Genomic DNA, 23,333 nt, shown 5'->3' with positions numbered 1-23,333 from the left:
GTCTGAAATGAACATCATGTACTTAAACTTTTATAAGGCATTTGAAAAGGATCTCTGGAGATTGATACCGAATGTAAAAAAATCAAATGCTTATAATAAGGAAAATAAGTAAACAACCCAAAAAGTAAATAGTGTTGATATAACACAAAGTGATTGCCTATCCTCATAGATGATGTTTGGGTTGGGAAAAACAGTAGGCAGGTTGGCCCGGGGGGTTAGGAAGCAGATGGATTAGTCAAGCAGGTTAGAGAGAGAAGTGCAGCCCAAAAACCCTGGAGAGGGACTCCCTTATCTATGGTTGTGTTCTTGTTTTTATACATCTCAGCAAGCCTATGAGTGAAGTAGACATCACCGCTGTTTCTTTTTCACAGCCTGTAATCTAATTCTTCTCAACCAAAGCATTCTAGCTAGCTTCAAACTAGCACACAGAGGTAAAAGTAACAGATCACCAAATTAATACTTCAGTTGAACAAAACAACACAAGCTAAACATTGTTTGTTCAGCTCAACTGGATAAAGTTTTCTTATGGCTTTGATGCTGTAAATATTTCTGGACTAGCATTTTTAACATTATTATCCTGAACATAAAGAATTCCAGTACACAAGGGGACTGTTTTCATAGGTATTGGGACAAAGGGAAAAAATAGCCTTTTCTATTAAATATTTATGAAAAAATAGAAAGATTTTTCACAGAATCACAGAAAGTTAGGGGCTGGAAGAGACCTCAGAAGATCATACAGTCCAACCCCCCCTGCCAGAGCAGGATCAGCTAGAGCAGATTACACTGGGCCACATCCAGGCAGGTCTTGATTATCTCCAGAGAGGGATTACATTACATTAACTGTTACAATAAACAATAGTTTTAGCATAGTAAGTACCAAGAAGGGTAATGAATGGGAATGAATAACTAATTATTATTATTATTATGACAGATGTAGCTATAAATATATCAATGAGATTTTTGCCACTTTACAGAACCATAGAATCAACCAGGTTGGAAGAGACCTCCAAGATCATCCAGGCCAACCTAGCACCCAGCCCTGGACAATAAACTAGACCATGGCACTAAGTGCCTCATCCAGCTTTTTTTTTTTTAACATCTCCAGGGATGGCAACTCCACCACCTCCCTGGGCAGCCCATTCCAATGCCAATCACTCTCTCTGCCAACAACTTCCTCCTAACATCCAGTCTATACCTCCCCTGGCACAACTTGAGACTGTGTCCCCTTGTTCTGTTGCTGGTTGCCTGGGAGAAAAGATCAACCCCCATCTGGCTACAGCCTCCCGTTAGGCTGTTACAGATGGCAATGAGATCACCCCTGAGCCTCCTCTTCTCCAGGCTAAATAATCCCAGCTCCCTCAGTGTCTCGTCATAGGGCCTGTGTTCCAGGTCACTGCAGGCTGAGATGGCAGCTTAATAGCTTGTTAAGGCAAGAGCAGATGTAACAACCTTGATTTGTGCTCACTTTTCAATTTTCATCTCCTTCCTATAAGTAAATTAGTCTATTTTGGCACCTTTTCAACCTCAAGCTTTCTAATATTCTACTGCATTCAGCCTTTCCTAGGATTTTTTTGTTTTGTTTGGGTTTTCTCCCCTTTTCTAACACCTCTGACAAACTGCATGTATCCATCTTCCCCTTCTGGCACCTCTGTGACAACTGAATGGTCTAAAATTTCACTGTTGCAGTTGGAAGTCTGAGAAATTACCTGAAAGATAATGGAAAGTTAGGTCTTGTAGTTTGCCACCTGCACTGGAAGAGCACAAAAACTACAGTTACTTCAGCTCCTACACACAAAACATGCTATTATCTGATCTACCCATCTAATCTAATGATAGGCAAATAAGGGAAAATATGGCCTTCTCCTGCATGTCTTTGAGAACCTGATTCAAATCTCTTTTCTAGCCTGGATTATTTGTATCATCTGTGGTCACTTTCTTATTTACTCTCCAAGTCTGTTACCATAACTAACGACAAACAGATGATCATTATCGAATCCTGCTTTCATACCTCAGAGTATGGCACTGCAATTTTACTTTTCATGTTTAGTTGTTTAACATCTGGCCTGCATGAGGAACAGTGTGGACAGCAGGACAAGGGAGGTTATTCTTCCCCTGTACTCAGCACTGGTCAGGCCACACCTTGAGTACTGTGTCCAGTTCTGGGCCCCTCAATTCAAGAAAGATGTTGAGGTGTTGGAACATGTCTAGAGAAGGGCAACAAAGCTGGTGAGGGGCCTGGAGCACAAATCCTATGAGGAGAGGTTGAGGGAGCTGGGCCTGTTTAGCCTGGAGAAGAGGAGGCTCAGGGGTGATCTTATTACTGTCTACAACTACCTGAAGGGGCATTGTAGCCAGGTGGGGGGTGGCCTCTTCTCCCAGGCAACCAGCAATAGAACAAGGGGACATAGTCTCAAGTTGTACCAGGGTAGGTCTAGGCTGGATGTTAGGAAGAAGTTCTTCACAGAGAGAGTGATTGGCATTGGAATGGGCTGCCCAGGGAGGTGGTGGAGGCACCGTCCCTGGGGGTCTTCAAGAAAAGACTGGATGAGGCACTCAGTGCCATGGTCTAGTTGACTGGTTAGGGCTGGGTGATAGGTTGGACTGGATGATCTTGGAGGTCTCTTCCAACCTGGTTGATTCTATTCTATTCTATTCTATTCTATTCTATTCTATTCTATTCTATTCTATTCTATTCTATTCTATTCTATTCTATTCTATTCTGTCTTAACAAAATCTGTCACATGTCAGGGTATGACTTAGATCTTCTGTCTGCAGTTACAGAGCTGTATAGTAACTTATGTGAGACTTCCTTGTAATGTTAATGACAGCAAAACCCTCTTAGCTACCTAAGTGCTACCTAAAGTGGTATCTTATCTCTGATGTTACATATCCTGATATAAAGCTTTACACACACAATAAAATGTTAGAGGTGTCAGTTCACTGTAATCATCAGCCTGGGGTATTTCCACATTAAAAGGAATACTGGACATGGTTTGCTTCATAGTATAACTACATTTCCTTGACTCCTAATATTCCATATTAGCCATTGACGTTCTCTCATACAAGAGGCAAGAGCATCTGAAATAGGACCCAGTGCTAGGGTTCACAAGAAAACCAAGTGCTACAGTATCCAGCTGTTATCTTTGTATCTGCTTATTGTTTAGCACTGGCCTTGTAGAGTGGTTAGGCTTTCAAAACCAAACCAAAGCATCTCCATTCTTAAAATACCGAGTAACAGCAAACTGACCTACTATTTTAAACATCTTGACTGACAAACAAGACCGATCTATGAGCTGCTTCTAGAATACTTTTATGTCATCAAGCCCTGGTCACTGATGTCACCTGAAATATGCTATATAGGACCCAACAGCATGAACTACAGAATCACAGAACCTTAGAGGTTGGAAGGGAAGGGACCTCCAGAGATCAAGTCCAACCTCCCCTGCCAAGGCAGGATCCCCCAGGGTAGTTCACATGGAAATGCATAGAGAGAGGTTTTGAAAGCCTCCAGAGAAGGAGATTCTGCAACCTCTCTGGGCAGCCTGTTCCAGTGCTTCCACAACCCTCACAGTGAAGAAGTTTCTCCTCATGTTGAAGTAAAACCCTCTATGTTGCAATTTATAGCCTTTGCTCCTTGGCTTATGTGGCACACCACTGAAAAGAGAGTAGCCTCATCCACATGACAGCCACTCCCTCAAATATTTGTACACATTGATGAGATCTCCTCTCAGTCTTCTCCAGACTAAACAGCCTCAGGTCTCTCAGTCTCTCTCCACAGGGGAGATGTTCAAGTCCCCCAGTCATCCTCATGGCTCTCCACTGGACTCTTTCCAGCAAGTCCCTATGTCTCTTGAACTGGGGAGCCCAAAATTTGACACAGTATTGCAGGTGTGGTTTCACTAGGGCAGACCAGATGGAGAGAAGAACCTCCCTAGACCTGCTGGCCACATTTATCTTGCTGCACCCCAGGCTGCCGTTGGCTGTCTTGGCCACAAAGGCACATTGCTGTCCCATGCAGAACTTCTGTCCGTCAGGACTCCAAGGTCTTTCTCGATGGAGCAGCTTTCCAGCAGGGCAGCCCCCAATCTGCACTGGTGCCTCTTGTTATTCCTGATACCACTTCCATTTAAAATACATCACATAATGCAAAAGAGAGTGATTTAGATGCTCCATGAACCTCAATACAGAGCAGTACAATATGGGGCCAGTAATAACTACTTGTACATATGTCTCAACTTTGTAGGGCATGAAAACATACACACATATCTCATTTAGCAAACTGAGACTTCCAAGAGAATCACTAACCAGTTTGTATTTGATTGTGTACAAATCAACATAAGAATTCACTGGACATTTGTTTAGATGGGTTTTGACCTTTGTTTGGTTGGTTGGTTTTTAACCTATTAACCCTATATTCATTCTACCAATAAGGAAACTGAAGTTAGCTTTGAGCCTTCCATATACATGAAAACTTGTGCAGTTTTATTAAGGCACCAGATCAGTTACACTGGGGCGAGATGCAATAAGTTCTCCATAAAGCCTGGAGAAGAGGAGGCTCAGGGGTGACCTCACTGCTGTTTACAACTACCAGAAGGGAGGCTGTGGCTAGGTGGGGATTGGTCTTTTCTTCCAGGCAAGCAGCAACAGAACAAGGGGACATGTATCAAGTTGTGCTGGGGGAGGTATAGGCTTGATGTTAGGAGGAAGTTCACAGAGAACTCCTTCACCACCTCCTGCCCAGGGAGGTGGTGGAGTCACCATCCCTGAAGTTGTTCAAGAAAAGCCTGGATGAGGCACTTAGTGCCATGGGCTATTTGATTGGACAGGGCTGGCTGATAGGCTGGACTGGATGATCTTGGAGGTCCATTCCAACCTGGCTTACTCTATGATTCTATGACCATATTGCTTGGTATGTTTTCTCTTCAAAGGAAAACAGTCTCTTCTACTCAGACTAAGACCCATAAATATTTCCACTGAAATAAACAGAAATTACTCTTTCCAGGAATGACTGAAGAGGGACTACTTCTGAAACTCAGAAAAATGGAATTATTGAATCACCTTGCTGAAAAGCAGGAGGGTAGCATTGGCACAAGGCATAAAAGACTGCTGTTTCTTTCATTATCTTTGTCCACATTTCTTTAGACCTTTAACTTTCTGTGCTGCAGTTCACACTTTTGAAAAGGAGGACAACATCCTCTTCAGTCTCAGGAGATGATACAGGCCCTATCCCTGGAAATATTCAAAGTGAGGCTCAACAGGACTCTGGGCAAGCTGATCTACCTTACTGCAGAAGGAGTGGGACTAGATGACCTTTGGAGGTCCCTTCCAACCCAGACCATTCTGTGAATGTGCAACATTTACAATCTTTCTACAGGTTATAAAAGAAATTTGGTGGGGGAAGTGGAGGGGAGGTGGTGTATGTATGTATCATGTTTCTCTATAACTGTCAGAACATATTTTGGCTAACTTTCTTCAGGCAGATGTGGTGGTGGTACAGTATTTTGATGAATACCTATTGATACACAGGGAATGAAACTCTGGCTAAAGCAATGCTGTACAATACTGATGCAGTATGCTTACACAGAACACTACTTGTGCAAATCCACTTAGAAGTGTAATCAGGTGGATAAAACACTGATGTTTCGCTTCCACAATATACAGCCTCAACTGTGTATGCACATGTTGGGAGTGAAGAATGGAGGTGGAGAAGGGAGAATGCCACATAAGGAATAGAGTTGGTGTTCAGGGGTTTCCCATTTGTGCATAATTTCATCATTTCTAAGGAACAATGTCTTTTACAGGTTATCTACATTACAATTTGCAATAGGGAATAAATGCCAAAAGCTGCTTTTTATCCTATGATCTGAAGTGAAAATTGATACAGAACTTTTTGAACTATGAATTTTTACTGATCAGAGAGGCAGAAAACTACCTGAAAAAGATGTTTGGGCTTTGAAGAGACAGGCTTCCAGTCTAAATCAGACTTTGTGCTAATGCTCATCAAACCACTATTCATTATAATAAGCCCTCACTCACTTTTGAGGGAAAGATTAAAACAGTCTCTCCAAAGTTACTGGAAGTCATTCTGGAAACTTACTGACCAAGTTGTGTGGTAAATATGCATTCTCTTTTTAATCTAAAACAAATACTTAACTAATTCTGATCATTCCTCACCTTCGTATGAACTCAGTAAGGAAGAAAACTCCCTAAACAATGCACAATGAAGGCTCGGGTTTATAGCTCTTTCTTTACTCCAGTCACAGCCAGCAGTATTTCCAAAGTATTTACTAGTTAGTAAAGGTACTCTTAAAGATAATTATGTTTTATTTATTATTTTTAGAATTTTAAGTAAATGAAAATATTACACCATTATCTTTTGGATTTTATTCCAAAAAAATGTGTACTGGTCAATGTCACAGAACACAATGAAGTATTTATATCGGACCTTTTAAACTAAGATTTTCTTGTGCAAACGTTTATTTCTTCTGCAAGCTACATTTCTTCTGCTGATAGAGGTAAATTAAATTAGGTCAGATGCAAGGATATGGCATCCAAAGCAATAAATTAAGCTAGTTTGTTTCATTCATTTTATGCATACTCTGCTCAATTTCCCACTTACCTACAGCTTTAAGTAGATAAGGCATGTTTGTTAATTACAGGGTAAGAAATTATAGGGATAATGCCTGATCTAAAAGGGAAAAAATAGTAAAAAGCCAAATTCAATTTGTCAGGAACTTCCCACATACACTTTAACAAGCTTAGAAAGCGCTTATCTGAGACTCCATATATAGCTGAAGTGTTAAAAAGGGGGGGAAAAAGTGATAGTGCACATGCTTTTTACACATGCCCAGGACCAAGGAAACTTTACCAAAGAGAATTCAAAAAGTGGGATTTGGATTTTTTTTTATCATTTCTTTATAGATACATTTTTTAATAGTCCAGACTTGCAAACTGGAAACACAATTTGCCCAAAAAGCTGTCATTAGCTTGCCAGCAACTCTGAGAATTAAACATAGATCCGAATCCGAGAGCATCACAATTTCCCTGAAATTATGGGACCTGCATAAGCTTTCAGTCTCCCAGGATCGTGTGTTTAACAGTTACACAAAGGACAAAGGTGAATATTTAACAGATAAAGTGGAGGAGTATTCAGGCAAGGACTCAGAAAAAGGCATAAATAAAACCCCAATACTGACGGTGTCTTGCCTGACATTTCCCACAGAAGAAAGGGCTGTCAGAGACTCCAATTACTCTACCAAATCAACAGGAAAGTGCTGATGCCACTTCCCAAGAGAATTGTGGACTGATACAAATCTGTCCTCATTCTCTAGTATTTAGAAGTGCTTTGGCTGCAGTGAGGAGAATAAAATACTCAGGATTTCTGAAGCAATTCCTGGGAGTTTGACATATGTATACACTGTAACTACCCAGCGGTGGTGTGGAATTGCTTTTTTCCTACCAAACACAGCTTGCTGCACAGTACAACCATAGTATGTGATTGTTGTTCTGCATGTGAAAAATTACATTTTAACACAAGCTGTAAATATCTCATTAAGGAGTGACAATGACTCAAGAACTCATAGTACAACAAGTAGAACACATAGTACGACAAGTATTTTAAAAGTCATTACCATATCTAAAATGTCACCCATCTGATACTGCTATCTCCACAGCTAATGGTACATATAATTACAGACTTAATAATGAAACCCATAGAAATCTTAGTCTCCTTACTCTATGAGCTATGACACTTCCTGATTAATCATAAGGCATAGCTTTAATCGCCTTTAGATTGTGTGTTTCATTCAGAGCAGGTACCTTCAGCAAACTGGCCTGGTTAATGTCAACACTGGGTTGGGATTTTTCCCTTAAATATGACTTCCCAAAGGGATGCAGAAATTTCAGAGTTTGCAGACTGGTGGGAATCAAATTATCTAAGATCTCTAGATAACTGTAGCAGTGACAAGTTTTGTTCTGCCATATGTCTTTAAGTCTTACATAGATCTTAATGCTGATCAAACTTAGGTGGAATATATGGACACAATGATGCTTGAGCGTGTCCAGAGAAGGGCGACGAGGCTGGTGAGAGGCCTTGAGCACAAGCCCTACGAGGAGAGGCTTAGGGAGCTGGGGTTGTTTAGCCTGGAGAAGAGGAGGCTCAGGGGTGACCTTATTGCTGTCTACAACTACCTGAGGGGCGGTTGTGGCCAGGAGGAGGTTGCTCTCTTCTCTCAGGTGGCCAGCTCCAGAACAAGAGGACACAGCCTCAGGCTGCGCCAGGGGAAATTTCGGCTCGAGGTGAGGAGAAAGTTCTTCACTGAGAGAGTCATTAGGCACTGGAATGGGCTGCCTGGGGAGGTGGTGGAGTCGTCGTCCCTGGGGCAGTTCAAGGCAAGGTTGGATGTGGCACTTGGTGCCATGGTCTAGCCTTGGGCACTGTGGTAAAGGGTTGGACTTGATGATCTGTGAGGTCTCTTCCAACCTTGGTGATACTGTGATACTGTGATACTGTGAAGACCTGTGTTTATGAATGGAATTGGATTGGTGTCTCGGTTCTAATTTAAATTCCCAGAGACTCAAATATATGTTTGATAGAAGCAATAACATTTTTTGAGAGTGCCCTTCCCTCTTCTCCCTTCTTTCCCAAAAGAAAGGAATTAGATGTAGAGAGAAGAAGGGTAAGCACACCCAAATAAATAATCTCACTCTAATTTGGAAGTTAAAAGGAAAATTTAACAGTAAATTAAAAAAGGTATCTGAGGTAGGGAAGTTACAAAGGTATAGGGAAAGGAAAACAAATACAAAATGTGTAAATACAACCAGATTTTTGATGGCAATGGGTTTGCATGCCCCGTGGGTGATGGCCACGTGGTAAAACAAAGAGAACCAGGAACAGGATGGTGATGCTGGTAAGCAGGGAGCGCAGAGAGAGAGAGAACAGAAGCTCCCCCTGCTTTTATGGACCTTTAGACAGGAAGGGGGAATGGGCGAACCATGAGTCATCTGGAGGTGTTCAGACCCACCTCTGGGGAGGGGTCAAGACCACGTAGGGTCAGGTTCAAGGTACTCCCCCTGGAGGGTTAACCCTGTACAGTTGTGATACTAAGAGAGAGGTCCTCGATGTCCTCAGATGTCAAGGGTGGTATGTAAGAAAGAACAGTAATACTTCCAACTCTTTTCCCTACAATCCTAGTCATCTCTGCCTTAGAGGATAATATTCACTTCATATTTTGATAATGGTCATTTTTGTCTGAAAATAAGAGCAGAATCTGAAGTCTTTCATAACAGCCTCAGACTAGCCCAAGATATTTATCAAAAGACTCTCCGCTAAAGACTCATTAAAAGTTCCCTCTCTTTTACAACCTTGCAGACACCTTCTCTGCACTCTGAAACACTTCTAGTAGTCATCCATGTTCTTACCCCCGGATGCAATACTCTGCCAATACCACACTAAAATCCCAAAATTCTGAATGATCAGTTGATAACACTAAATTGCACTAAAATGGATTCACAATGTTAGTACCAATGTAGCTTAACTTTGTTTTTTTTTTAACCCTGGACTCAGACTGTAAATCATAGAATCAACCAGGTTGGAGGAGACCTCCAAGATCATCCAGACCAACCTAGCAACCAGCCCTATCCAATCAACTAGACCATGGCACTAAGTGCCTCATCCAGTCTTTGCTTGAACACCTGCAGGGATTGTGACTCCTCCACCTCCCTGGGCAGCCCATTCCAATGGCAAATCACCCTCTCTAGGAAGAACCTCCTAACATCCAGCCTGTATTTCCTCCAGCACAACTTGAGACTGTGTCCCCTTGTTCTATTGGTGGTTGCCTGTGATCTGTGAACTGCCAAATAAGAGGGGGAAATGAGAAACAAGAACTAATCAAGCCTTTAAAATTAAATCAGGGCCTTCTGAATGTGGTATCATTTCAGCTAAATCATAATTTTCATACAATCTGTGGTCAGTCTCAATAACCAAAAAACCACCAAACCCATCCTGTGGGTTGCTTTGAATAGTCTGTGAATTAACTCCTCAGCACCAATGAGACCACGATATCCGGAACCAGTCCTGTGAGAAAAAGCTTTGCTTATATTCTAAGTGGGTGAAAAATCTCCTTAAATTTTGTTAGTCTTTTATAAAACCTGTTTGACTAATCAACATCTGCACATCACAAAACATTTTGTTCCACTTTTTTGTGTTCGTATTCTCATTTTAGAATGACTGCAAAAACAAAGCAGCAGTTGTTACCTACAAAAATGCCTTCTTTAAAATCTGGGGGGTTTTAACTGATAAAACACCTTTGAACAAGTACTCAAATGCGAGCTTGTTGTACACACTGAAAACATAGCTTGCTCACTTTTCAAAAGGGTACATGCAGCTATATATAGAGCTTAGCTTTTAGACCATCTCTGTTACTGCTGTCTGTACTTGAAGGTGAGAATTACAGGACAATAGTGATAAGTGAGGAGTGTCCTTAGCTTCTTTTAAATTTGGTGTGAAGAGGGGAAAACCAAATGCCCTTCCAGAAGTCAGGGAATACTGTGTATTAACAGGTGCTGGCACCTATGTAACAAATATAACCATGGTTTTCCATTTGCAACTCAGCTTGTTGTTTTTCTCATCTGTATTTGTTTCAGATACGGTAATACTGCTTTTACCTGTGCTGCAGTTGTCTCTTGTCACAAAGGGAAGAGAAAACCAGGTGAGAAAACCACAAAACCTCTAGAACATTTTTTTGCTATTTAGAACAATATAAGACTGAGGCTATTTTAGAGTGTTTACTCCTTATTAAATATTTTAACAATTACACTACTTGGAAGGAGCTCTGTAACTTCGAACTACTTGCAGTACCATAAACACCATCAACATCGTAAAAAGCTAAAGGGCAACTTCTTTTTTTCTTTGCAAAAAAACAAAGTGCTTTGACTTAGGGTACAGAATATAAGAGGCAGGAATAGACTTTCCTGACAGAGAAAATCCATAGTGAGGACTGTTGGCCCTGCCAGGCGTGAGATCCTACTGTTAGCTCTTAGATACGCAATTATTAATGGCTAAAGCTAGCAGGAGACTTCTAAGACCCAGACAGAGGGCACGAAGTTTTCTTTGTTTTGCTAACTCATGTAACTTGCACCAGTCTTAACCCAATGCTTGCCTTCCCCGTCTAGCACAGCCTAACACTCAGCAAGTCAAGCACAACTACATTAAACCTCGCAACCTGCCTTCCACTGCAAAACTGCAGCACGGATTTCTCTCTATGTGGAGGCAGGATTTGTCCCTCAAGAGATGCTTCAATGATATCACTATTTTTATCTGTGAGGATAAACACTGTTTTTTGTCTCTCAATGACTGTTTCTGTTTTACTGCTACTTCCCACTAGGAAGTTGACTGCTAACATAATTAGCAGATGATTGCATGGGAGAGGCTGAAATCTTTAACAGCTGGTTTAAGGCACTGTGTACCACCAGCTCTTCTCTGCCACAGAACATTTACAGTTTTTGAATGGTGTTCTCTCCAACGACACAGAGATTATAATATCATGGTGTGCAGGCCTCTGGAAAGGACTTGACTTGCCCATTTACTTGAAAAAAAATAAGAAGAATTCACTTATAAAGCATTTAGGCAATCAGTCGAAGTACTTGGGCACATAGTTGGCAGACACCTCCTTACACTAGCTTCGGAGACTTCCCATGCTCCAAGTGATCTTTCTTTGTTACAACATAGAAGGGAGACAGTATGAATCAAAGTTACTTGCATTATAGAAGAGTCATTCTGAGAGCAATGCACAATGCAGCACAGAATTTACTGTTATAAAATAAATAATCATAATAATTGGCTGTGATAGAATAATAATTGTAAAATTAGGAGCAAAACCATCTGGGAGAGAACTGCTTCAGTTCCCCATGGAGTATTACAGCATCTGCTAAATGTAAAGTGGTAGATATCTCGTTCTAGATGGAAAAATAAGAGCTTCAGAGTAGTAAGTGTATAATTAATGACTGAAGCACCAAGAACATTTACAAACTGTGCATGATGCTGTCCCAGAGGAGGAAGGCTACTTGATCTGTGGAAGATATTAAGCTGAGACAAACCTTTTCTGCACTAGAAACTGCTAGAACACTACCGAAGTCTTCCTTAGATTTATACAGTTGTAACAACACTGAAGCATTTATCTTCTCATGTCTTTCTCTCATTTCCACTGTATGCCACTTTTTAGTGGAATACAGAAACAATGTTTTTTTCCTTCCATTGTTGTTGCTGGAATAATGCTAAAACAAAACTTAGCATCAAGCTCACAGAAACGCTTTCTACAAAGCTTTAGTTCCTCTTCCTTCCACACAAGTAAACTGATTTCCTCTTTCATCTGTAATAGGGACTCAAACCTGTCACACACCAGACATGCAACTTGACTCCTAAGCCTGCCACAGAAGTGTAAATTCAGTCCTCTCTGTGTGGCTGATGCAGCGGTTTTATAAACGTTAGTATTTGTCTTTAATACTTTTTTTAATGCAGGTGGGTTTGCACAGTAAGAACAGGCTTGGGCTATACATAGGCAATCGTTTTTCAGGGTTTAGAGCAACTCCAACTTTCCAACTACTTCTGTGCAGAGTCTCAATGCAGATACAAATAAAATTGGGTCCCTTAGTGAATTAGACCATTAAGATCCTGAGCAATTTCAATCAAAACCAAACTTTAAAAATAGAATTTAGGCTTCTAATTCACTTTATTTTTGAAAATAATTTACTTACCAGGACAAATCAAGATAAATTTGACACTATTGACTCAAGTCATTTTATTTTGTAGCCTCTGTTAAATGGAGAACTCCTGAAAGTTAACACATGTTCTAAAATGAGGAGGCTATACTGACTAAACTATTTCTTGAAGGAAAGAAGAAGATTCTTTCGAAGAAATCATAATATAATTGTCTTTTGAGGAAATTATTATGGAATTTTTGTGTGAGTTGGATCTAGACTCCAGATATTTTAAACCACTTGTTTTAGAAACGTGTAGGCTTTTTATTCCGTTTCAGTTTAACAATCTCAGGTGATTTCCAACAGGAAAGGCAAGGGGAGGGCTTTACCCACTAATTCACAATGTGACAAACGACTGCTGGAGTGCCTTCTGAGATTTACAGCAGGGAGCCATTTCCTGAAAGTCACCAGTCAACATGACAGCCAGCAGTATACAATTGTCCAAGTGATGTGTGGAGGTGTTCTGTATTATCTGAGCCTCTTTCCAGATGGGTGGTAATGCTCATTTATACAGTCAGCACATCAGAAGGGAAAGCTGATTTTAGTTTAATCCTATAAGTATCCAGTGTAAGAACAGTTCTTGCACAAAGGAAAAATTTAGCTCTTTGGTTTCATCATGAAAGTATGTACTGTAACAAAATCACTCAAATTTTCATCTCAATACAGGACCAGGATTTAAAGTACACGAGCAGTATTTCCAGTGGTAGCTAATGTGTCTTGTTATGTACATAGAGAAAAATAACAAAAATTACAGAATTGGGAAATATTTGTGTTTTGTGATTGTTAAACTGTTAAATCTGTGATTGCTGAATGACTTGTTCATATGACAGACTCTCCATTCAGCAATCAATTCTGGAATGTATACTTCATGGACTCAATGTTCCCAGAAATATTCAGCACTGAAAGAAATTACCTTGGGGTGCAAGGTCTAAAGAAAGCCCAATATACTGCTTAATTTTACATAAGTCCAAGTGGATTTGAAATGTAAAAGGTATATAAGCTAAAAAAATACTACAGATGCTTTAGAGATCAGTAAAATTAATCTCACTGTGCATATTTTAAAACCAACCATATGCTGTTTTCTCTTTTTCTCCCTCTAAAATGCTGTTGGAAAAGAATTCTTCCAGTAATTCAAACTAAGTTTTTTCTTTAGTTGGTTGATTTTTGACAAGGACTCTAAGACAAAATGCACATATTGCCTATGTTTAAGGGCTATCCTGCATATTTCAGTGAAGGAAGCACTAAACCTAAGCAGCTCTGCTCTCTATACATGGATGCTTTTGCAATACAGTCTATTATATATGCATAATCTGAACTTGTGAATGTGCAGGAAACAGGAGTCCAGAAAGAGAGGAACTAGGAGCATAAATAAGAGATGCATCATGTACAGGTAAAGTGTAGAATCTACCTTCACAACTAAATTATGTTGACCCTCTCTGGGTACACTTATACAAGTTAAAGTTGCCCAGGCACTGACACTAAATCACAGCACAAAGCAGCAGATACATAGCAGAAAACTGCTTCAGGTTCTCAAACTGGGAGACTACCAGCAACCTGTCTGCTTGGAGTGTTTCGTTGGACACTCAAACTGCCAACTCATTCCTGAGCACTGCACTGTTCAAGGCAGTTTTGGCTAGGTGGCTAGGGTCAAAACACACAAACAAAAAGTCTAACAGCTCAGTAGTATGAACAAGTCATGCTTCAATGGGTAGAAATATTCCTGGCTTGCTTGAATCTACTAGAAAAAAAAAAAAAAAAGTAGCTTTTCTATCTTTATAAGTATCCAAGGATCAGACTAGATGTCTGTACATAAATGGATTAAGAAATGTGAGGTAAATTGTGCTCTGCAAGATACTCAAGCACTGAATTTATGTGATGGATTGTACTGAAAAAGCAGCGATAATGACAGAATGTAAATGGGGTTTATTTTTAACATGGACTTTTTTCTTTACATCTCTAATATCCTAGGGTTTGGCTGTTTTGAAGTACGTAGTAATTATATATGTGCACAACCTCTTTTTGTGAATAACTTCTTCATTCTGTCTTTTCAAAGCTTACATGGAGATCTAAATTGAATATCCTCTTCTATTCTCTGAAGCCAACTTTCCAGCTTCAAACATATCAGGTCTTTACTAGGTTTCTACTTTTATTTGTGCTGCTCTTCAACCTAATCAATAGGTTCATGAAATGTTTTAATATACAATTTACTCTAGAATCACAGAATCTCATTGGTTAAAAAGGACCTCTAAGATTACCAAGTCATCAGCCTAGCACTCCGTGGCCATTAAACCATGTCCCAAAGTGCCAAGTCTACAGGTTTTCTGAACACCTCCAGGGACAATGATTCCAGTACCACCCTGGGCAGCCTGTTCCAATGCTCAACAGATTTTACACTGCAGAAAATTTCCCCAATATCCAAATCTAAAGCTCCCCTGGCACAATTTGAGGCCATTTTCCTGTCATTCTATCACTTGATGATACTAGGGAGAAGAGTCCAACGCCCACCTCACTACAACCTCTTTTCAGGTAGTTGTAGAGAGCAGTAAGGTCTCCTCTCAGTATCCTCTTCTCCAGACTAAACAATTCCAGTTCCCTCAGTTTCACTGCCCTTCTCTGGACACACTCCAGTAACTCAATGTCCTTCTCATAGTTGAACACAGTATTCAAGGCACAGCTTCACCAGAGCAAAATACTAGGGCATGATCGCTCTTGCCAGCCACACTATCCCTGAAACGTGCCAGGATGCTGTTGGCCTTCTTGGTCACCTGAGGAGATTGCTGGCTCATGTTCAGATGGCTGGCAATCAAAAACCCCCAAGTCCTTTTCTACTAGGCAGCTTTCCAGCCACTCTGCCTGTAGCATTGCATGGGACTGTTGTGATGCAAGTGCAGGACCTGGCCCTTGAATGTTGATTTCATACAACTGAACTCATCCCATTGATCCAGCCTGTCCAAATCCCTCTGCAGAGCCTTCCTACCTTGGAGCAGATACACAGTTTGGTGTCATCTGAAAACTTACTGAGGCAGAACTCAAGCCCACTTACCTGGATTATTGACAAAGAAATTAAACAAGACTGATCCCACTACTGAGCCCTGGGGAACGCAGAACACCACTTGTGGCTCATTGCCAACCAGCTTTAACACCACCACCACTCTTTGGGTTCAGCCACCCAGCCAGGTTTTAACCCAGCAAAGCTTACACCCATCCAAGCCACAGGCAGCCAGTTTTTCCACGAGAAAGCTGTGGGAGACAGTGTCACATGCTTTACTAAAGTCCAGGTAAACAACATCCACAGCCTTTCTCTCATTCACTGTGCAGCTCACCTTGTGATAGAAGATCAGGTTCATCAACCAGGATCTGCCCCTCATGATCCCATGCTGACTCAGTCTGATTACCTTGTTGTCCTCTACATGCACCATAATAGCATTCAAGGTTTTCTACAGCATGACCTTCCCCAGTTGCAAGGTCACATTGACCGGTCTGTAGTTCCTTCTAGACCTTCCTGTAGATGGAGTGCCACTTGCCAATCTCCAGTCAACTGGGACCTTTCCACTTAGCCAGGACTGCCAGTATCAATGGAACATGGCTTGGTGAACACTCCCCAGCTGTCTCAGTACCCTTGGCTGTACACCATTCAGCCTCACAGACCCATGTATGTCCTAGTGGTGCAGCAGGTCGCTAACACTCATCTGGAATTATGGAAGCTTCATTCTGCTCTCCATTCGCATCTTCCAGCTCACAGCACTGAGTATCCAAGGAACAACTGGTCTTGCTACTAGAGGCTGAGGCAAAGAAGGTATTGAGTACCTCAGCCTTTTCCTCATCCTTTATAACTATGTTCCCCATTGCATCCAACAAAAGACAGATATTCTCCATAGTCTTTCTTTTGTTGCTAATACATTTCCAGAGAGTTTTCCTGTTCTCTGTAACAGCTAAAGCAAACTTAATTTCCAGTTGGGCTTTGGCCCTTCTAATTTTCTGTGTAGCCTCATGATAACTTCGTTGGAGGAAGGCTGCTGAGGAGGACAACTGTAACCTCTCCTTTTCTCCATAAACTGCAGCCAGCCTTCTTCCCTGCCAACTTGTCTTTCAGCACATAGGGACAGCCTGCTACCTTTAAGACTTCCCTCTTAAACAGTATGCAGCCTTCCTGGACTGCTTGGCCCTCCAAGCAGTCTGAAACAGTCCAGAGTCTGCCCACTGGAAGTCCAAGGTGGCAGGTCTGCTGATCCACCTCTTCTCCAACAACTGAAAACTCTATCATTTTGTTACTGCTATGCCAAACAAGGCCCCCAGTTGTTGCATCACCCACAAGCTCTTTTCTATTCACAAACAGCAGGTCCAGCTGGGCACCTTCCCCAGTTGGTTCCATCACCAGATGTATCAGGAAGTTATTTTCCACACACCTCCAGGACTGCTCCCTCTGTGTTGTATTTCCAGCAGACAGGGTAGTTCAAGTCCCCCACAAGCACAAGGGCTAGAGATTGTGACAGTTCTCCCAGATGCCTAAAGAATATTTCACTTGTCTCTTCATCCTGGTTGGGTGGTCTATAACAGACTCCCACAATGGTATCTGCCTTACTGGTCTTCCTCCCAATTCTTACCCACAAATACTCATCCCTATTGTCACCATCAGTAACCTCAAGCACAACCAAACTCTGCCTGACATACAGAGCTGCCTCATCATCTCTCCTTCCTCGCCTATACCTTCTGAAGAGTTTGTAGCCATTGACTGTGGCACTCCAGTTGTGCAAGACATCTCACCATTTCTGCAACGGCTACTGCACCCTAGTAACCCTGACACAAGCTGGCTTCCAACTCCTCCTGTTTGTATTCATTAGTGTAGATGCACTTCAGCTGCTCTAAATAGGTCTTGCCACCTTTCTGCAGGGAGGAGTTCTAATTCAGTCGGGCTGTTCTCAGGTGCTCCTGTGGCTAAATCATGAGTTACCCTTATGTCTTTGCTGCCATGTGGGTCTCCATTCCCTACCTCCACTGATATGGCAAACCTACAGACCTCACTAGCACACCACCCTTCAAACATTGCTCTGCTGCCCTCGGGCTTACTTCTAGCAAGCCTGGTTCTGTGCCCTATCTCCTTCAGATCTAGTTTAAAGCTCTTTCAATGAGCCCTGCTAGCTCCTGTGGTAGGATACTTTTCCCACTTTGAGACAGGTGTATTCCTTCTACTGTCAGCAGGCCTGGTGTCCTGTAAATCAGCCCACGATCAAAGAACTTAAATCATGCATTGGTTTATAGGATACTAGGTCTGCTGGCAACAGATGGAAGGGAAGCAGTTAATTTAGTGGAACCTCACTGAACTAACAGGTGAATAACTTCTGTTAATCACTGAGTTCCCCTTTGTTTCTGCTCCCTACCACAACAGCCAAACTGAAAGATGAATTGTATTATGATGGTCAAAAATTATCTCAAAATGCCTAGTAAATCTAGACAGCTTATTTTAGTTTCAGGCACTTTCAGTAATGAAAACAAAACATGAAATTCACGAGGCATTAGTGATATTTACAAAGCAAGTGAGTCACTTCACTCTCTCTTCAGCCACAGCCCAGTACTGGGGCCAGAAGAAACCTATCACACTGCCCTATCTGCCACAGAAATCACAGTGAAATCTACAGAATTTCAACCAGACTTGCTATTAAATACTACAGTATTAATTACTGGCTAACAATGCTATTGAAAGTTTGATTTGGTGGCTAAAAATCCTGCATGGTTTGTGGCAGATAAGAGGAATAATTCCATACCCTCCCCACTTTAAAGAATCAACAAGGAATGCAGAGATGGGAAAAGTGGTATTCCAGAAAAAGAAGAGAGACCTCAATAAAATGGAAAAACCAAAAAGGGAATACATCTAAGAAAGGAGAGAGATGACAAAGCATTCAGTTGATAATAGACCTGAAGTTCACAGACCACACACACAGAAAACACTTGATAAAAAGTAGACTCTATGAGTTGAAACCAAGTGGAATAAAGAAGTATCAGTAAACCAGAAAGAGCTAAACAAATTATTTTCAGCATTTTGGCCAAAAGCCATTAACCTCCTCAAACTATCCTGATCACCTGACATTGTGTGGCCATGCTATAAAACTACTTCAACTGTATTTTAGTGTTCAGATATTCCATTCACACTAAATGTCCATTCTACAGCGGGATTACAAGCTATACATTTTGCAGTATCTATACTGAACACTAATTAGAATAAAAGACACAAAAGATGTGCTTCACCAAAACCAAAGTTGAACCACTTCCATAAGGGTGCAAAGACAAAAAAAAAAGACCATTAAAAATAAGATATATTTGTGTAATACTTATTTCTAACTAATAAGCAGGTGATCTCAGGGTGCTTACAGGTCTGCAGTCCTTCACATGAAATATTTCCTGAAAGTATTCCTAATAGTCTAAATATTCTATTTGACTGTAGTTCCATGCAGAACATGTATGCTGAAAGTATTCCTAATGGACTAAATATTCTATTTGACTATAGTTCTGTGCAGAATATATATGCTTTCTCTATAGTGGACACTAGTAAAACACCAGCAACATAGGACTTAATTAATATTTCAGTAAAGTGGTATCCCTCAGTCATTTACCATTTCATAACTGTCTGAAAAAAACGTCATTTAATTGATTCAATGTATAGCATATTCTCCTAAACAGAGGTAATACTCAGTTGCAAATCTGCATGATCTTGTGATCACCAGTAAATGAGAACCCATCTTTCTCTATGAAAGTAGCTAATATCTAAAGTCAGAGACCACTGAGTTGAAGACTCATCCTGGTAAAGTAAATAAATTCAATTAAAAGCAATCCTATATGCCTTTATACATTAGCAGACTTCTGCTCTTGTGTCATTTAACCACAATATATTGTAAGTGCAAAGCACATCTCACACATAATTTTGCAAGACGGGATCATGTAACAGCCTACTGACAAACCAGGCTCTACCGTCAAACAAAGTGTCAGGATCCTGTTCATGGGTACAGTTCAGTCAGCATTCTGAAATTAAACACCACATTCCTGGTTTGTTTTCATATAAGGGTTATTTATTTTGTTGTTTTTATTTTAAAAAATAAGGGCCACTATTTGAATTGAAACAGACAAATATCTTTTTCTGTTGGTTTGTCGTTGAAATAATTCATAAAGCAGTAAATTAACGGTAGTTACACGCAAGCCTAGAACCCTAGCATGAAAAGAAGCTGCATGCAGAGAAGCATGCATATGGGGACAATGAAAACATCCAGCGAGCCCAGCAGTCAGCTTTCCGACGAGCGGCATAAGCGCGTTTTGTTTGGGCTCTCCCCTCAGTACCTGTTACCATCCGGAGACGGTATCATACCTCTACGACTCTTCCTCCTACCGTGACTGTAGGAAATAGGAAGATACAGCCCTTCCGCAGAGGCGGTACTGCCCCGAAGGCTGCGGGATGCCCATCACGTTGGTGGGGACGCCGGCCTCGACTCGCACCGGTTGCATCCCTTTCCCGGGAAAGTTTGTCACCGAGGCTGGCCTCCTGCGGGCGGGCGTGCCTTCACAGCATCAACCTGTCGGCAGCAGGGCCGCTCGGTACCCGGGCGGCATGCTCCGCCGCCACCTCGACCCCTCTGCGGGGCCCGTACCCCCCCTCTCAGGCGGGCTGAGAGGCGCGAGGGACGCCGCCCGAGACGCAAACCCCAGCTCCCTCTTGGGAGGGAGCCCCCCCACGCCCTCACCTGTCGTCGCTCTGCCAGCCCTGGTCGCCCAGCAGCAAGTCCCGAAACCGGTACCGGGGGGGGAGCGGGGGCACCTCGCTGTCCAGGTCCGCCATTCTGCCCGGAGAAGGGGAACACCCAGCGCCGATCCCCTGCGGAGGGGCACTCACCCCGCCACCCGCCACAAGGGGTGTGGGGAAGAGCCTAGCGCGACAGGAGGAGCCGAGGCGGGGAGCGGCGCGGCGCGGCGCGGGCTGTCCCTTCGGCGGATGCGGGGGCTGCGCACACAAAGGCGGGCGGCGCGCGGCGGGAGCGCAGCTGCCGGTGGCTGCGGGGAGCGGCGACTTGAGCGGAGCCGGCGGCACAGTTTCGCCTCGCGCCGCGAGGGCGCCCGCGGCCCGCCCCAGGCGCAGGCAGGTGCCGACTGGCGGCAGTGGGGGGGCCCCCGCGGCGCACCCACCCACCCGAAGCGACCGCGAACGCGCACCCGCCGCCGCTGACAACAAAGGGCTGTCCGCCGCCATGCAAATATTGTTTGGAGCCGCCGCGGCCAGGCGAGCCAATGGCGCCAGCGCTCATTAGCATACTCCAGTGACGGCGAGGGAACCTCCGCCTGCCGACCAATGGCAGCCCCTCAGCAGCGCACGGGCAGGGGGCTTTGGTGTCTGGGGGCGGGCGGAGAGCGGCGGGCAAGTAGGAGGTGCGGAAGGTAGAAGGTTCGGACGGCGTCGCTGTGCTGGTAGCGTTTCCGCGGGCACCTCTGCCGGGTCTCGGCGCCTCTCGGGTGTCCCTGCACGGCGCCGCACGGCAGGAGGCTCCGGCTCCACGCGGAGACACCGAGCAGGACCGGGACTAGGCATAGAGAATGTCATTTCACTGGAGAAGGCGCCTCACACTCTGAGCACCAGCACGACTCCGGCCCCCGCTTTGGGGGTGTTCTGGAGTTCTCCGCTGCAGCCGGCGACCTCCTCTTGCAGCACCTGGGCTTCCTCTGAAGTCTCTGTGTGTAGCCCCCGAAACGGGAGGCGTTGAGGCTTCGGGAGCTACAGGTAGCCGCTGCGCAGCGCCCGTGTTACTGATGGTAGTCGTCTGAGAGTACTTGGGTCTTTCCTAACTTTGTCTCTTGCTCCTCTTTAGTCAGGCACTCTCTGCTCAGTGACATAGCTCTGGTCCTGCTCTTCACACCTAGCATCCAATGCCCCTCCTCCGGTAAACACAAATATTACTACGTTTCCACAGCCTGTCATCATTTGCCTTCCCAGATTGGGTCTTCACCTCAGCTGTTCAGTCCTAGCATTCCTCCTCAGAAGGAGGCCATAAGCAGCTCTTGCCCTGGTACAGTTTGCAGATGGCGATTCTGCTGGCTCAGAAGCTGAATGATAAAGGAGAAGCTTATGGTTTAAGCCCCACATGTTAGGCTGCCTGCGTTCATGCTGCCCGTTGAAGAAGGAAGCGTTTTCCGTTCCGTTGGATGGCTGTGCAAAAGGTAAGTTCGTTGAAAGCTGATGTGGCAAGTACAGTAGCAGCTTAAGTGTGGCAGCCTGGAGTGTAGCACAAAAGAATGTGCCCTGCTGAAAAGCCAGCTCAGCTTCATGGCTCTCTACAGGTAAGCGACAGCCAGTGCAGTTCAGGACTTGGGTTATCTCTGCTGTTGTTACCTTCCCTCTTTAGCACAGTCTTAAGCATAACTTCTCTGCTCCTCCTTTAAAGCGACTTGTAACCCAGGTTGTGTGCGGTGCTGAGATCCCTGGGCTATGGTGCTTACCCCTTTACACAGCTTGCTGCATTCAGCATTCACAGTGTGCTTCTCAGAAAGGCTGTGTGTAAAACAGATGCACACATGTGGCAAGAGTTCAAAGGTAACTCTCTCTCTCTTTGCTTTGGCTGATAAGGGAAATAAATAAAATAGAGCGTGAGCTGCTGCCTTATTCTTGCCTGTTTTACTGTGCTGTGTGCTGAGGGCAGAGCTCTCTAAAAGTCTAATTTAACAAAATGCTGAATTATTTTGCTGCAGAAGATTTGTGGCCACAGAGCCTTGTTTTTGTCTCTTGGCTGCTTCTCTGCTTGGACAGGCTGGCTGCCTTTTCCAAGAAAACATTGCTTCCTCTCTGCCTGGGTATCTTTTCCTCTTGCCAAATTAGGAGGTGAAGTGAAGCCTGCACTTTGCAATGGTTTGTTGTAAAAGTAAAGTGCTGAGACTAACTGTAGCCCTTTTCTGAAGCCTATGAATCATAGATCAGCTGGGAAGTCAATGGTGTTTCTACTGTATCTTCTAGCAGCCTCATTAATATTTCTGCCTTAATTGATTCACATTTGCTTCCATACTTGAGGAGCTATGTAGCAGTAGAAGCTTGCTTTTGCCCTTTTTCTACCATGAAGATATATTTCAGAGTGGTAATAGCTGACTGGTAAACTGGCAACTTAGTAAATAGTTGAGCAGTGATGAGAGAAATCAAACTCAACACAGGGACTATAGTCATGCAATTTGTACAGAAGCTTAATTTTGTGCTCCCAAGTAATATAGCCTATTTACAGTATAAAATTAGCAGTGGTTCTGTACATCTGACAGCATGAGCCTGGTCACTCTGAAAAGTTCTAAGTCTGTAAAACCAGACAGAGGTGGTACTTTATTTGGCTAAATCTAATGTTTTTACTAACTTGACCTGGCAAATACATGTCCTCAAGCTGAGAAGACACTGAATCATCAACTTGAAGACAAATATATCAACCATTATACTGGGCCACTACGCTCATTCCTTCTGCTGTGTTTGTGTTAAAGAAAAACTGTGAGCCACACTCATCTCTTTCAAGGAACAAACGTAGGTTTATACTCTCTGCATGATTCTGATCCTGAGACGTGTCAGAAGCATC

General features: G+C 43.0%; 2 protein-coding genes across 11 annotated transcripts in view; one reads left to right on the top strand and one right to left on the bottom strand.

Moving 5' to 3' along the window:
- Positions 1–21,191, bottom strand: part of KCNT2 (potassium sodium-activated channel subfamily T member 2) — a 179,593-nt gene extending 158,402 nt beyond the window's left edge. For all 5 annotated transcript variants that reach the window (XM_064147153.1, XM_064147158.1, XM_064147155.1 and 2 more), the window contains exon 1: positions 20,484–21,191. In XM_064147153.1, the coding sequence (XP_064003223.1) occupies positions 20,484–20,986 (503 nt within the window). In that variant the 5' untranslated portion in view covers positions 20,987–21,191. The remainder of the gene's footprint in view (positions 1–20,483) is intronic.
- A 236-nt stretch (positions 21,192–21,427) lies between these two features.
- The window catches only part of CFH (complement factor H), an 81,516-nt gene continuing 79,610 nt past the window's right edge, over positions 21,428–23,333 (top strand). For 5 of the 6 annotated variants that reach the window (XM_064147146.1, XM_064147148.1, XM_064147147.1 and 2 more), the window contains exon 1: positions 21,527–21,948. In XM_064147146.1, the coding sequence (XP_064003216.1) occupies positions 21,873–21,948 (76 nt within the window). In that variant the 5' untranslated portion in view covers positions 21,527–21,872. The other variant, XM_064147144.1, reaches the window with a different exon arrangement.

This window comes from Pogoniulus pusillus, chromosome 8 (assembly GCF_015220805.1).
Source record: "Pogoniulus pusillus isolate bPogPus1 chromosome 8, bPogPus1.pri, whole genome shotgun sequence".
Lineage (NCBI taxonomy): Eukaryota > Metazoa > Chordata > Aves > Piciformes > Lybiidae > Pogoniulus > Pogoniulus pusillus.
The sequence above is the reverse complement of the archived record's forward strand: the minus strand, read 5'-3'. Positions and strand labels throughout refer to the sequence as shown.